Genomic DNA, 16,635 nt, shown 5'->3' on the forward strand with positions numbered 1-16,635 from the left:
ATGAGAAAGGAAATGCTTTATCTTAGCCTCACATCTAATGTGGAACTTCCAGGGCAGGTCTTAGTAGGGTGGAGGAGCACTGCACTGTATGAATACCTGCAGTTATCTTAATGCCATACTGACACTGATTTTTTTTCCCCCTTGCCCCACCCATCCGTATGCACACACACTGAAGCTGTTCAGAAAACTACCTACTTACCACCTCCAAATACTGTGGGTGTTAGAAGTAGTGAGGTTTTTATTTGATTTTGTGAACCCATGTAGAAAACTAGCTGACCTTTCTGGAGTTGATTCTGCCTGTCGTCTTTCCAAGTGGTCTTGTTTGTACTTCACTGGCAGATAAAAGTGCTTTGTGATGTTTTAGAAACAACTACACCACTTCAAGAAAAAATGCAGGTAAATCTTCAGAGGAGTGAGAAAGACATGAACCCCTTAAAAAGCAAATGCTGTTTTAGTCAAAAGTTTTATCAAATATGTTGAATTTTGCTACTATTTACCTAGGAGACTAGTATCTATAGGAGTACAGTGAGGTGCAAGTTTACTTAAAACCAGACTTTCTGGTAGCAAACTGAAAAATCAGCAAACTGAGGTTGTGATATTATTAAGGACTATCTCTTTTTTTTTGTTTGTTTGCTCTCGCCTCTTCTTTTGGTGTGTACTTACCACTTTGATTAGAATTTTTATATACATTTCTTTGCCTGGGTAATTGTCACCAGTAGAGCTCAAGCCTTTTACAATTTTGCTTTTAAGATTACTAATGTGATTTTAATACATGTTACGCTAGCTCAAATCAAGCTACATTTAAAATACATCCTCCTTGCTTTGTTTTTTGTGGGAATCATTGTGTCATTTCTGCAATGAGCTTTCAAAAACAAGAATCCTGGATGGTTTTCAATGCACATTGATAGCGTTTTATGAGTTAATGTCTCTTAAATTTTTGCTCCTCAATGTATGAGAAAGAAAGACAATCCATGGCCAGTCAGCCATGTGGAGAAATCCTATTTTTTCTTTAGATGTAACTTTAAAGATCAGCCAACTAATGATGATATATTGTGCAAATTAAGAATTTAACATTCCAAAACATATTGACGTATTTGAATTCAGCTCACCATGTAATCTTCCTTGTTCCTCTTGGCTGATGCACAGCCAAAAGTTCCATTATGTACTATTGAATTTGAAACCAGATTAATGTCTCAAACTTTTCTTTGTTAATAAGTTGTATGATGTTAGGGAAAAAAGTAGCTTTTTGAAATAATTGGTTATTAGATTGCAAACAATCACAAATAGTGCCCCTATGAAATTCTATTGGCTTCTCATCAGCATAAATGCATTATGGCATAAATGGTGTCATTAGAGTTGTCCATCCATTTTGTATTAGGGGAAGAACAGAAACTAAGGTTAAAGACTGGAGTCTTAACCAGAAACTAACAATAATGATAACATGGTAATTGTTTTCTAGCATGCCCGCATTTACCAGACTGATTGGACTATTCTTTCCTTGGGATGATTATAATGCATTTATCAGGGTATGCTTTGGGGGAAAATGGGATGCCTTATTCACTCCCTTCAGTCATCACTGTATTCTAAGGACATGGTCCCTGCAGCAAGAGCACACAGAGTCTGGAAACCTGTTTGCTCTTTCACCGCTAGCACAGAGCAGAGCTGGGACTCTCCTGCTGGTCATCAGCAGTTAAGGACACTGGCACAGGAGTGAGCAGCATTGTGCAGAAACAAATGCCCAAGGACTATCTTGCTTTGATTTCAATTCATTTTTTATTATGTATGGTTGTTACTTTGCTTTAGTTTAGCAAAGTGAACTGGAGTTAGTTTGCTTCAGTCCTCTTGGTTTTAACCAAAAGCCTTATATTTTGTATTTGAATTCATCGGTCACAGGTCTTTGCTTAGAGCAAAATACAATTAAATTTAGTTGGCAGTAAAACAAATAAATGGAGGGAAGAAGAGCTTGTAACGTTTGTCCCCCTGATGTTGCTAGTCTAGAAGCAAATTAGTTTTCAGAAGACATTTCAAAATGCTCATCTTAGAAGCACTGAGATAGCATAACCACAGAGGTCAGATAAAAGTAATCATTTGTTTTCTGTCCATTTCTGAGGTCTGTTTTTATACTTGACTCTGCTTACACAAAATCAAACCCTGCATACACATGAATTTATAATGGTAGCTACTCTTTAAAAGATCAGTGAGAGATGCTGAAATTGCACGTATTAACTATTTAGCCTCTGAGACTCTCCAGCATTCATAAAAACTTACAAGGTGAGTTTTAAGGTACTGCCATCTAATACAGCTGTGCCTTGTCATTTTGCAGTGCTTCCCAATGGCTTGAAGCTTGGGGTTAGCAAATTTGTGTGAGGTGGGAGTGTTACCCTGTGTGACAGCATTGCCTGCTAAACGCATCTAGTGTTTCATCTTCTGCTTCCATCGCTTTTTAAGTCAACACAGCTGCTTATTTGGGGGAGTAAGAAGTTTTATTTTATTTCCCCAATGACTTGAAATCATCTGCACTTCTCTGAAATGGTTTTGGTTTGCTCTGTTAAATAGTGAAGTAACAGGCACCTTCTCGGGAATAGCCACAATACGAGCAACTTTTCTCAGCGCTAAACTTTTTTTCCCCTAATTTTTATGTATCAGGTCACAACAAGCATTATGAAAGGTACTAGATTTGTACAGCTACCGGGAGCTTGTTGACTAAACAGGCATAGGAAGTAGTCTGAGCCGTGGTTTAAATTTAGGACCGGATAAATTAATCCCTTTGGAAGTTAATTGTTTTCTTCCCGTTTTCCTTTGGTCTAAAGCAACACTGCTGCCCCGGCACATCAAAGCAGGTGCTCTCAAACCTTGTTTTTAAAAACACGGCGTTTTCAAAGGCACACCCGCTCTTCTTCCTTCACACCCCACCCACCGGACCTTCTGCGACGGCGGCACGGCGGCTCCGCTGCCCGGCCGGCAGCCCCGCGCCTACCCCGGGGAAAGGCGGCGGGGCGGGAGGGGTGGCGGCCGCCCGCTCCCTTCGCCCCGCCGGCACCATGTCCTCGCACAGCTGAACAGCGGGTTTGGCCCCCCGGTACGCCCTGCCCACCTCCTCCCGCCCTTTCCCGGCCGCCCGCGGCCGTGCGAACGCCCATCCTCGGCCCGCCCAGCGCCCTCGGCCCCGGGCGGGAGGGGAGGGGAGAGGCGGGGCCGCAGCGGCTGCAGCCGAGCGGCCGGGCCTCGCCCCGCCCCGCCGGAGTCACGTGCGCGGCGTCACGTGCTGCGTGCAGATGGCCGCGGCGGCGCCGCCGATCGCCGGGCGCCCGCGGCCCTGAGGGGTGCCGACGCCCCCCGGCCCGGCATGGAGGTGTACATCCCCTCCTTCCGCTACGAGGAGAGCGAGCTGGAGCGGGGCTACACGGTGAGGGGCGGCGGGGCGGGATACCCCCGCACCTCGGGGAGCGCGATGTAAAGGCGGCGAGCGGGGGCCGCGCCGGGAGTCAGGCCGCCGTGCAGGTGCCGGCCCTAGGGGCCCGCGGTGCGGTGCGGTGCGAGGCGCGGCCGCCCCGCCCCGCCCCGCCCTGCCCTGCCCTGCCCTGCCCCCCTCGGCGCAGGAGGGGTGGCCTCGGCCCGTCGGGCATCACCTGCCCACGCGAGCTTCTTGCTGTAGAGCGGTCGCGGGAGCGACCGTGGCTAATGCCGCGTGGCCAGCGGGTGGGGAGTGGTAGTGCTTCCTTGGCGCTCGGCCCTGCTGAGAGAGGCGCATCTGGGCGCTGGGTCCAGGTCTGGGCTCCACAGTGCAGAGGTTGGAGCAAGTCCAGTGCAGGGCCATACACGATGAAGGGACTGGAGCATCTCTTGCAGGAGTAAAGGCTGAGAGCTGGGACTGTTCAGCGTGAAGAAGGCTCAAGGGGATCTTATCACTCTACAAATAATCTGAGCAGAGGAAATGAGGAAGAGGGAGCCAAATTCTTCCCGTTGGTACCCAGTGACGGGACAAGTGGCAATAAGCACACATCAAAATACAGGGAATACCATTTAAACATAAGATAAAACTGTTTTGTTGCCATGTGGATGGTTAAGCACCAGCACAGGTTGCCCAGACGACCATGAAGTCTCCATCCTTGGAGGTTCTCAAACCCTGACTAGACATCGCCCTGGCCAACCTGCTGGGGCAGACCCTGCTTGAGCAGAGGAGTTAGTCTACACAATTTTCAGTCTCAGTGGTTTTCTCATCCCATGGAGTTGTTGGGCTGTAACATGTATTGCTGTGTGGAGACAGGATGCTCTGGACCAAAGCCCAAGGTGTTTGACTGAAGGTGGATATTCAAAGCTAGCGTCTTTTATTAAATCTACTTGTTCAGTAGGTCCGAGCTATTAAGAAGTACCAGGAAAAAATGAAATCCTGTAGAATTGCCAGAAGATTGATCCATGTAGGCATAGTTGCGTGAAGCAAGTCCAACTACCTGATGCTTTATATTCTCTGGCCGTCAGTCCTGGCAACTATTTACAAGCCTTGTAAACCACTTTATAAGTGTTATTGTGGAAGTGCAACTGTATTAATATTTCTGCCTCTTAGCTGAACTTTAACACAAGTTGTCCCCTACAACATGTCTGTGTGATTTTGGGGAATGAAACCAACTTTAAAACATTTGGCAGGTTAGTTGAAGTGACAGTGATTTCTAAGATGTGCATATCACACAAATAGGATTTTTCATAGCAATATATATATATTTAGTGTTTAGTTTTAGTGTGTTTTTTATTTCTTTAATAGTAATTCTGTCAGTGAATCCTGTGATCTAGAGGATTTGGGTTTTTAAATTTTATATATGTTAAGCTGTGTAAGCTTCAAAGAAATCAGAAATGAAACTGTCATTCTAGAAGTCTTTAAAGAAAATTGTCATGAAGGTGAAAATGTTTGGTTATTACAGCACTGTTGGTTATTACAGTACTGTTCCTCTCAGATCACTGGTGATGAGTCAAACTCATGCATCTGAAACTTGCTGTAGCTCAGTAGAGATTGGTAGTTGTTCCTGCGTGATTACTTTGCATCTTTAATCAGATGAGGGGGTTCTATACCACATCCCATACAAAAATTACCATGCTTTACACTATCAGATGCATTAGTTCAAGGATTTCCCTGACTGTGAAACTATACTAGAAGTCATAGCTAAAGTTCCTCTGGGTCAGACATGCTTGTGGGAGAGGATATGGAAGTCTGTTCTGATAATAACATGGTATATTTCCTTTATGTTTTAAAGAGCTTATGGACTATGCATGAACAAGGCTTATTCTAATGTAATTGTCAATTTGTTACATTGCTAAATAATTTGCATAAGTATTGTTCCAAGCATAGAAGTTCATGGCCGATGCAAATGAGTACACTGTAAGCCCTCCCTCCAGCAAAACTGAGGTTAATGAGAGCTTACTGTTGCTCTGTACTAGCTAGGAAGGTACTGTGTAGGGAGAGTAACATAGGAATCGGTTTGTATGAGCAAAAATGTGATTTCACTTGGATGGTTGAAGCTTCTGAATGTTTCTGTGTCCAGACCACATCTTCTGTCATTATTTTGTACCTCATTATGTGGGGTTAACAGTCAGAAGCTGTGGGTTTGGTAGATACTGCTATAAAATACGGGGATTGCAGGGTGTTGAAGACTTTGTGATTAAGTAGATGTTTCACCAGTTCTGTGCTACCTGAATCTGATGAATTAAAAAAGTTGAGATAAGCAGAGGAAGTGACACTGTGAAGTATTGAATCTTTTTGAAATGTAACCTTCAAATTAAAGGGGATGGGTGCAATCCTGGACTAGTGCAGTGTATCTGAGTGAAGTATGATTTTGTCCTATGAAATTATATAGGTAATTCAATTACAGTTATTTTGCATCACTGGGCTTATATATAGTATTAACATTGAAAACAGTATGGTGATAAAGGTCAAAGAAAGAGTACCCCCCCAATGAACACAACTGACAAACTGGTAACAACAGACAAGGAGAAGGCTGAGATACTTAACTTTTTTGTCTCAGTTTTCACTGGCAACCTCTCTTTCCACACCTATCGAGTGGATGGACCTCAAGGCAGGGACTGTGGGAGCAAATTCCTTCCCACTGTAAGACAGATCAGGTTTGAGACCACCTGAGGAACATGTCTGGGACCTGACGAGATGCATCACAGCATCCTGAAGGAATTGGCTGCTGTAGTTTCCAAAAAACTCTCCATAATATTTGAAAACTCTCATAACAGTCAGGTGAAATCTGTGGTGGCTGGAGAAAAGGAAACATTGCACACATTTTTGAAAAGGGTAGAAAGGAGGACCCTGGGAACTACTGACCTGTCAGCCTCATCTCTGTGCCTGGGAAGATCATGGAACAGATCCTCCTGGAAGCTGTATAAGGCACATGGAGAACAGGGAGGTGGTTTGAGACAGCCAGCATGGCTTCACCAAGGGCAGGTCTTGCCTGACCAACCTAGTGGCCTTCTGTGATGAAGTGACTGCATCAGTGGACAAGGGAGGAGCTATAGATTGTCATTTATCTGGGTATCTGTAAGGCCTTTGACATGGTCCCCCACAACATCCTTCTCTCTAAATTGGAGAGATATGGATTTGATGGATGGACTGTTTGGTGCATGAGGAATTGGCTGAATAGGCAAATCCAGAGAGCAGTAGTCAATGACTCAAAGTCCAGATGGAGATCAGTGAGGAGTGGTGTCCCTCAGGGGTCCGTACTGGGACCAGTACTGTTTAATATCAGTGACATAGACAGTGGGATTGAGTGCACCCTCAGCAAGTTTGCAGACAACAGCAAGCTGAGTGGAGCTGTTGACAACGTCTGAGGGATGGGATGCCATCCAGAGAGACCCGGACAAGCTCAAGAAGTGGGCCCATGTGAACCTCATGAGGTTCAACAAGGCCAAGTGCAAGGTCCTGCACATGGCTTGGGGCCATCCCTGGTATCCATACAGGCTGGGCTATGAGTGGATTGAGAGCAGCCCTGTGGAGAAGAACTTGGGGGTACTGGTGGATGAAAAGCTGTGCATGAGCCAGCAGAGTGTGCTTGCAGCCCAAAAAGCCAACCGTGTCCTGGGCTGCTTCAAGAGAAGTGTGGCCAGCAGGTCAAGGGAGGGGATTCTCCCCCTCTACTCCACTCTCATGAGACCCCACCTGGAGTACTGTGCCCAGCGCTTGGGGTCCTCAGTACAAGAAAGACATGGACCTGCTGGATCAGATCCAGAGGAGGGTGTCATGGTTTGAGCCCAGAGAGCAACTGAGCACCTCCAGCCCTCACTCGTCCCTTCTCTATGAGGAATGGAAAGGAGAAAATAAAGCAGAAGGCTCAGAAATCAAGAGAAGGACAAGGAGGGATGAGTCACCCATTACAGTGTGGGCAAAAGACAGACTTGTTAGGGAAGAAAAAAGAACATCAGTTTAATTCCGACACTAAGAGCACCACCACTTAACAGACAGAGTAGGACAGTGAGAAGCACTACCATATCTTAAAAACACCTTCCCCCCACCCCTCCTTCCCAGGCTCAGCTTTGCTCCCGATTTCTCTACTGCTCCCCCTCAGCTGTGCAGGGGACAGAGAATGGGGTTGCAGTCAGTTCATCACACCTTGTCTCTGCCGCTCCTTCCTCCTCAGGCGAGGATTTCTCACATTCTTCCCCTACTCCAACATGGCGTCCCTCTCACAGGAGACAGTCTTCTATGAACTTTCTCCAACATGAGTCCTTCCCACCAGCTGCAGTACTTCCAGAGCTGCTCTGGTGTGGATTCCTCCCACATGTTGCAATCTTTCCAGCACTGAATTGCAACAGCAGAGGCTTCTTCCCATAGAGTCCTAGCGTTCTTCAGGCACAGTCACCTGCTCCAGCATGGGGTCCTCCACGGGCTGCAAGTGGGCATCTGCTCCACCATGAACCTTCATGGATTCAGCGGGGGTGGCCCTGCCATCTGACTACAGACTGCAGGGAGGACCTCTGCACTGGCGCATATCCCCCACTTCCTACTCCTTTCTTCTGCTGACCTTGGTGTCTGCATAGGTGTCTTCCTCGCAACTCCTCCTCACAACTCTCTCTCTTTCACCCAGGTTCCCCTTCTTAAATATGTTATCACAGAGGCGCAGCCACCATCACTAATTGGCTTGGCCATGTCACAGAGACTAGTCCGTTTTGGAGTTGGGGGAGCTTCAAGAAGCTTCTTACAGGGTGCCACCACTGTAACCCCCTCCCCCACTACCAAAAATCCCTGCCACATGCACAAACCCAACACGAGGGCCACAAAAATGATCGGAGGACTGGGAACACCTCTGCTGAGAAGAACAGCTGAAAGAGGTGGATTGTTCAGCCTGGAGAAGGCTCCAGAGAGACCTTATTGCAGCCTTTCAGTACTTAAAGGGGGCTTATAAGAAAGATGGGGACAAACGTTTTAGCAGGGCCTGTTGTGACAGGACCAAGGGCAACAGTTTTAAACTAAAAGAGGTAGATTGAGGTTGGACAGAGGGAAGAATTTTTTTAATTATGAGAGTGGTGAGACACTGGAACGGGTTGCCCGGAGGTCGTAGATGCCCCTTCCCTCACAGGGGCAAGTTGGATGGGGCTCTGAGCAACGTGACCTGGTGAAAGATTATCCCTGCTCATTGCAGGGAGTGTTGGACTAGATAACCTTTAAAGGTCCCTTCCAACTCAAACTATTCTATGATTCTGTGATCACAGGAGTGCTACTTTACGCGGCTGATCTTTTATTATTCTCTTTCCCAGAAGTGCTAACTTGCTCAGAATTAAAATGTTTTCTTGGAGTACCTGAAACAAAGAACTATTGGAGATGATGTGATTAATATCAGAAAATGATGAAGGAGCTTGGGGCAGATAGAAGATTGCTCTCATGCTGACTTCCCACCAGCCCAGTAACATGCCAGGGGATTACAGAGGATATCTTCTGCACTGTGATTGTCAGGGGCCATTGCAGAGAAATGGGGTTGAAGAAGGGTTTTTTGAGAAGTGTGGTGATGGTGGTCCTAGTTTCTTTGCTAGAAACTGATAGTGATGACCTCATGCATGAAATGAGAGACTGGAAGGAGACTTCTTTCTCTGCACAATGACTCTGCATGGCTACCAAAACACACTTCCCTGACATCTCCAGGTTTCTGGTTCCTTATCTTTAGCAGAACAGAATCCAGTTCCTGTTGAATTCAGCCTGCAGCTGTGTGTTCTCACTGCCTGGAAAGGAAAGACACAAGAGTGTTTGTCCTTTTCTTTAGGAAGCTCATTGCCAAGTTACTGGTTTGTTTTCACCTTGCTTTCCTGGAAACCTGTTGTTTCAGATTATTTTCTTTTTCCCCTTGGTACAGCTAGGCAGCACTAGAAAAGTGGAATGGACAGAGACCCATCAACCACTAGCTGTAGAAGCAGAATGCAATTCTGGGGAGAGGGTGGAAGTGACTTGCCACAGAAACTGGAAACTTCTCCCTAGCTTCAAAGGGAAAACTACAGAGAAATTAAGAAATAGAAGAGGTGGGGTCTCAACCAGTGTAGGTGTCCTGATTTAGCCAGGATAGGGTTAAGTTTCCCCAGCAGTGGGGGGGAAGCTCTAGCCGGTTTATTCATATATCATGCTGACCTCACATCCTGGCGCCAGCGCGGGAAGAATCGGTGATTGCGTGGGTTGGCGCAGCCGGTTCTCTCACTGCTGTATCGGTATATACTTTGCTCTGTTCATTGGTATCACTGTTATTCTTATTGTTATTGTTTGTTGTGTTGCTGTTGCTCTGTTGTATTAAACCTTTCCTTATCTCAGCCCGGGGCTTTGTATTTCACTCCCTTTGTGGGGGAGGGGCAGCGGCCGCATGGTCTCAGACCCCGGCAGGGGCTAAACCATCACAGTAGGGAAAGAAAAGATTAGGAAAAAAAATGAGGGAAAAGTCTATAATGCTACACTTGAGATAGGGCTCTGTCAACAGAGTAAATGGGAAACATGCTCTTTTCAGTCTTTGTTTCAGGAGCTCAGTTTTACTAAAGCACTCTTTCTCTGTTATAAAACCTTGAAAGCCTTTTTTCCACCACCCCCCACCCCACCCCCCCAAAAAAACCCCAACTTGCAGTTGTTCCAGTTCTGTTTAGGGTATACATAAAATGACAAAACGCAGAATAAGGAAAATGTCTGTTTTCCTTGTGGACAATTAGATTTCATTGTCAGTTTAAATTGATGACACTAGCTTCCAAACTATTGAGCCTGTGCTAATAAATGCAACAGTTGTTCATAATTTGGCAGTGAATGACCTTTAAATGTAGACGCTTACTAAGGAAGTCCCTAGGGAACAATTCAACTTCAAAATGACACCCATGTGTTCTTGTTATCATTTAAATATGCCCCCTTTGTCAATAACAGAATAATAAATACTAGTTAGATTTCTAATGTTGATTCAGATGCTAGGAAACTTACTGAATAAATTAGTGTACATTTGATTTATATTGACCAAAAAAATTTTACGGTGGTATATTGCAGGTCAAGGTGACATACATTTAAATGTGTGGTAGAGCAGAGGGCATACTTGACTGACACATGTGCTTACTACGTTTTTAATTAACACTTACAATACTACTCTCCAGATTGCTCCTGGAGTTGCAAATGTTGTGGAAGTAAAATATGACATGTAAGATCCTAAAGTACTGTGGATTTTTTGGAAGTCCATAGACTTTACCTCTTTAGAAGAAGCAGTTTCATTACTAGCCTATACTCTTGTTTGTGGAAGTATAAAGCTACACCAACTTAAAGTTTGGTATAGCTTATGTATTTTGGCATTCTTTATTTCTAGATTAAATGTCTATAGAGTCAAAAAGGGAAGTTTTTAGGTGTTCTTCCATATGAAGCCTAAGAGTAAGCTACAACAGCAAATGATAAATGTGAAAGATAAAGTGGGAATATTTATAAGTATTGTAGTTATAAAGCATGGAGGGAGTAATTATGTGAATAAGTTTATGTAAAAACACTTTGAAGTATTACTATTCTAACCCTTTCACTGAGTTGCTGGACTGTGTGAACTTGGTAGTTTTAAAAAATCTGAACACGCTCTGCATGCCTTAAGTATGATATCTGCTGGTATAGAGACTTCTTCCTTACCAGTCTGACTTGTACAAGCTCACCACATGCTACCTTGTGTCACAAGTCCTGTTGAAATCAGTGACAGACCGGTTACTCCAAGTTCAAGGAAGTCAAACAGACATATTAGATCTGTTAGATCAGTTAAGACTTTTTTATTGTCTTAGTGTCTTCATAGAGAATTTTTAAATGTCCTGGTTACTCCACAAGGGAGTCAGAGTAGGTTTGTACAGACACTTGTCTCTCCAACATGGGAAGATGAAGAGGATAAAGATAATTTGACAGATGCTAGTAATTCTGTAATGTCATAAAAATGCTATTTTGACTATTGGGGTTTTTTTCCGTTCCAATGGAGAAGCGTGTATTAGTGGAAGATGTGATAACTTAGGCCAAAGATTGTTGTTATTGACAATACATTTTTGTTTGGTTTTTTGTTAACTTGTGTATTTTTCAGCAGTGATGATTAAATTTCTTTCCTTTGGTCAGTTTTTCTGTTGACTGACTTCTAAGTCAGTGATATGAAACTGACCACTTGGTATGCAGTGGGAAATTGAAGAGTATAAAGTAAGAGACAGAGTATTTCGCAGTGCACATGAAGGCAGCTAAGGCAGAAACTGTAAAAAGATAAAACCAAAGTGAAAAACTGACTGAATGTATACATAACAGTCAGTTAAAACTGTTTCCTTTTTTGTGTGTTTAATCTGCATCTAGACAGAAACATATAGCTCCAGTGATCTCTATTTGTTGTGCAATCACTCAAGACCCCTCTGATTCACAGTCATGAAATCCTAGTGGAGAGGGCCATGTAAGATTTCTCTGAGCAAGAAATCACTTTTGATATATTCCTGGAAGGGGGTCAGCAGTAGGATAAAGAAACAGCAGCATGATTGCCTATATCAATTTACTATCTGAAAGACCAAAAGTTGACACATTCTGTCAGTAAACCGTAACTGCAAAACATCCATTACCCAATTCTCTCCCAAGATCTACTGATTTGCAGTTTTGATGAGGAAGTTACATTTTCAGAAAGATGAGGTGTAGCAGAGCATTCAAACGTGCATCACAATAAAGATATATTTGAATTCCATTGAATTTTTGAGAGGTAGTAGTGGTAAAACTTTGTTAATAAAATAACACTGGCAGTGGAATTATATCACTAGAGGACTCATGCTCAACTGCTCCTGCTGGTGTTTTCTGGCCATATAGCATCAAGTTGTGAGACTTCTAAAATCCTGTCAACAAAGATAGTGTTAAGCATATGTACATTCTTTACTTCTGAGGAATGAGAACACACTGAGCTTTAAAACACAACACAAGGAAAGATGTAATAGACCTCTCCCTTTCTTAATTACTGTAACACACATTTTAATTGGTCTTTGAAATTTTTAATGCCTGATGTGATTCATTTCAGGTTTAATTGATAATTAGTCAACATTGTCATGGCATCTATGAAGTTATCTTGGAATTTCAGTACATGATACCATTTTTATGTTAGGAGACTGGTGAGTCCTAAAGAAGCTGAAGATGTGTTTTTCATCTACAGCAGAGACTAGGTTATTAAATAAATCAAGTTAGTATTGTAGGAGCAATTTTAGAAAGCTGTCTTTTTAATAATAGGTATTTATTTTTAGAATAACTAGAAACTTTAAATGACAATTCTTCAAACTGTTACAATTCAAAATTATCCACTGGAAAATACCACCAGATATCCACCCACTTATAGATTTTAATTTTTGTGGTCTTTGTGAAGAATGTTGTCTGTACTGCTAATTTACATGAACACATTCTTCTCGGCCTTAGCTGTCTCTCTTTTTAAGATCCTTTGTGAATTTTGTATATGGGGGAGTTTAAAGGATTGCTTGTATGGAGGCTGAATATATGTAAATCTTAGAGACTCTTTATTGATTATCTTGAATTCACAAGAAATAGGAAAGACATCTATGGGACTTTTTACTGCAGCTTAGTGACCTAATTGCATTTCTTACACAATAGGCCAATGAAGACAAAGTTTAGCCAGTCTTGACCCAGTTCTGCCAAGGTGGAGAAAGGTCCTCTTGGTGCCCTGACAGTGAAGAGAACATAGAGAAGACAGGCTTGTGTGGCAGAACGCTTGGTGGTAGAATTTCAGTGCTACATTTGGGAACAGTGGAAGTACTTACATTAGGTATGCACCGTGCAAATGTTCTAATGGAGGCTTTCCAGCTACTGCATTTTGAATACGCTTATTGTAAGCAACCATTATTTCTCCTGTTTATAAGAGTTATATGAGGACTTGCATCAACTTTTCATTTTCAGTTTTCTATAAGCCTGAATTTTCTGTGGCTTTCAGAAGGCTAAAATAGTGTTTTGCAGAGCATTCTGGAAGGGGATTTTGATGACAAAGCAGAAGTGTCATCATTGCCTTTGAAAGTGGCATTGTATTTTTAATGGGAAATGAAAGGAGAAGTGTATGTCTGTTAACAAACTATTTATTCTTAGGTGTCCTGATAATAAAGATATTGTAGTTAGAACACAGATAATGTCTTTCCAGGAACAGTCTTTTTTTAGTTATTATTTCAACCTATATATCATGTTATAAATATTAAACATTTCATAAACCAGTAAACACTGTATGGTTGTTGGGGTTTTCTTAAAGTATTTGAGGAACAACAGTAATACCTGAATACTTTTAGACATTGAAATAAGATGGAACAGAAAGAGCACAACATGAGAAAGGAGTACCTTCTCCATTCCAGGTTTTAAACAATCTTTCCTCTCATTCCTCCTCTGCTGGTGCAGTGAGAGCTCCACCTCCTGTTCAAAGCAACCTTCAGTTCTGAAAATCTGTAAATAGGAAGTTTGAGAAGATGCTTTTGGATGTTGTAACTGCCACCAGTGTATCTAGAGATGCAGTGTAGCTTATCTAATTTATAAGAAATGACAGCCAAACCTCCACTGCATCTTCCATTTATTATGTTACTTATTTGTATGTCACAGTTTGTGGGTCCCAGTTAAGACAAGGGCCTTTAGGTGACAGCTGTTGAACTGTGTAAGTGGTACACATTTTCAAAAATCACTCCTGAAAGGGAATGTCTACACTTGGTAATAGTTGTTTGCCTGATGAGATGCTGTGAAAAGTAATATCTATCTAAAATGGTATTATTATTGTTTGACTAAATATTTAATATAGTGAACACGGTATAAAACTTCTGTGAAAGTCTTTTCTCCCACTAGTCTACCTTGAAAGCTGTGAGATAAGAATTACCAGTCTTCATTATTTTATTTTTTATATTTCTTCTCTCTCCTTGTAATTGATTCATTTTTTATAATGGATTCCCTTTTTATACCAGGGCAGAAGGTATTCATGTGCTGCAGTATCTCCAAATTGGAAAATAATGAAATCTAAAGCTTTCCTATCATCTTTTACATAAGGACAAAGAATCTTGATTATGTGGTGAAACAATCAATTGTTCAGCAGCAAGTTTGTATTGATTACAGCGAACTGCTTTTATGAAAAGTGACCATAGGTACTTCAGCAAACTGCTTTTACTTCTGGTCTTGCACAGGACTCTGTTGCTTTGCATATAGATTCCCTTCCATACTCTTGACTTAGTAATCAGGCTCTTTCCAGGAATAGGACTCCCTGGTCACGCATCTTTCTTGAAGTCAAGCTGTGATGGTAATTACAATCTAACTTTCTTGTTCTTTTGAGATGTGGAAACATAAGGAACGTGTCTTCAGTTTAATCATAAATTAATGGACTAATAGATTTATAGTAATGCCAGGGAATGTTATAAAAATATTTACTTTACTTGAAAGATGTGAAGAAATGGATGTTCATGAAAAAATTGCAAACCAAATTTGGAGTTGAATGCTATGCCATTATAGAATCAGAAAATATATTAGCCTATTGCTTTTCTGATTTCTAAGAAAATTTATGTCCCATGATGACATATGCTACATGAAACTCCAAAACACTCCATTCTTAAAAGAACATATAAAAGCTAGGTTTTAATTAAAGATCCATCTCCCCCTAAAAGTCAAAGACCTAACTTCTGTTTTTACATTGTAGTGAGGGAGCATAAGAAGTCAGTAAATACTGAAAACATCTATTTTTGATATTGGTTATAAAATGTTACAGGCCTTTCCTTTTGCTGAGTGCTCAATGTGGATGTGTGATTGGTAGGAGTACAATCTTTGCACTATTTCACAGAATCACAGAATCGTCTAGGTTGGAAAAGACCTTGAAGATCATTTAGTCCAACCATTAACCCAACATTAACAGATCCCAACTATACCATATCCCTCAGCACTATGTTGACCCTACTCTTAAACACCTCCAGGGATGGGGACTCCACCACCTCCCTGCGCAGCCCATTCCAACACCTAACAACCTGTTCTGGAAAGAAATGCTTCCTAATATCCAGTCTAAACCTTCCCTGGCGCAACTTGAGGCCATTCCCTCTTGTCGTGTTGCTTGTTACTTGGTTAAAGAGACTCATCCCCAGCTCTCTGCAACCTCCTTTCAGGTAGCTGTAGAGGGCGATGAGGTCTCCCCTCAGCCTCCTCTTCTCCAGACTAAACAACCCCAGTTCCCTCAGCCGCTCCTCGTACGACATGTGCTCCAGACCCTTCACCAGCTTCATTGCCCTTCTCTGGACACGCTCGAGTAATTCAATGTCCTTTTTGTAGTGAGGGGCCCAAAACTGAACACAGTCATCGAGGTGCGGCCTCCCCAGTGCCAAGTACAGGACATTTCCTCTGCATGTTTTAAAAATTCCTGTTTGACACAGAGATTACAAAGCTCAAGTAGATTCTGAAGTTGAATATGCTTTTTTTTTTTTTTTTTTTTAATTTCCTTTGCATATTTCTCCTTTTTATCAAAATCTGTTCCTTTGGTAGTTTTGGTTTTACCTTCCTTTTGCAGAAATGTTACAGTCAGGCTTCCATGTTTTGCCATAAAGTCTTATTGCCAGTTGAGAAGAGGGAAATTTTTAAATTTGTGTTTTAATGTGTTTTAAAACAACTTGGTAAGAACTTGTTAGGAGTGTTATTGAGGATAGTAATTGTCTCCTCTCAAATAAAACAATCCTTATGTTGGCCTGAATTAGAGAGAAAATAGGAGAACATACTCCTAAATTCACAAGTTGCAGCTGAGAAGTCCTTTAACTTTCTCTTTACCTTTTGGTGCCTACTTGCTACTATGTATTTATGTGGAAAATATACATAAGGAGAATACACTAATGGGAATCAGAAACAGTTTTAGGGTAACTGGTAGAATCATTTTTTCTCTACATGCATTTAGTCTTCGTATTTGAATTTTTCCTTTACTACTAGACGGTTTGTATCTAATTGCAGCTTTAGAAAACCTCTAAACATAGTTTTAAGAAGCCAGAAAAAAACTGGTACCATCTGTTTGTAATATGGAACTCTAAATTAAAAGCCTGATTTTTGCCTAGACCATGGGAGAAAGAAGGGAATTTCTTCTGAAAGATTAAATTGTGCTCTAAACTAAGAAAAGATGACTAGAAGTTAGTTTCTTTAATCATGAAAGCCACTGCTTTTTCTTTTGC

General features: G+C 42.1%; 1 protein-coding gene across 1 annotated transcript in view; it reads left to right on the top strand.

Annotated features, from left to right (window-relative positions):
• The first annotated feature begins 3,257 nt into the window (after window positions 1-3,257).
• Window positions 3,258-16,635, top strand: part of SNX24 (sorting nexin 24) — a 101,094-nt gene continuing 87,716 nt past the window's right edge. The window contains exon 1 of the mRNA XM_074854945.1: window positions 3,258-3,406. Within this exon, the coding sequence (XP_074711046.1) occupies window positions 3,347-3,406 (60 nt within the window). The 5' untranslated portion in view covers window positions 3,258-3,346. The remainder of the gene's footprint in view (window positions 3,407-16,635) is intronic.

The sequence above is a fragment of the Strix uralensis genome, chromosome Z (assembly GCF_047716275.1).
Source record: "Strix uralensis isolate ZFMK-TIS-50842 chromosome Z, bStrUra1, whole genome shotgun sequence".
NCBI classification, from domain to species: Eukaryota; Metazoa; Chordata; class Aves; order Strigiformes; family Strigidae; genus Strix; species Strix uralensis.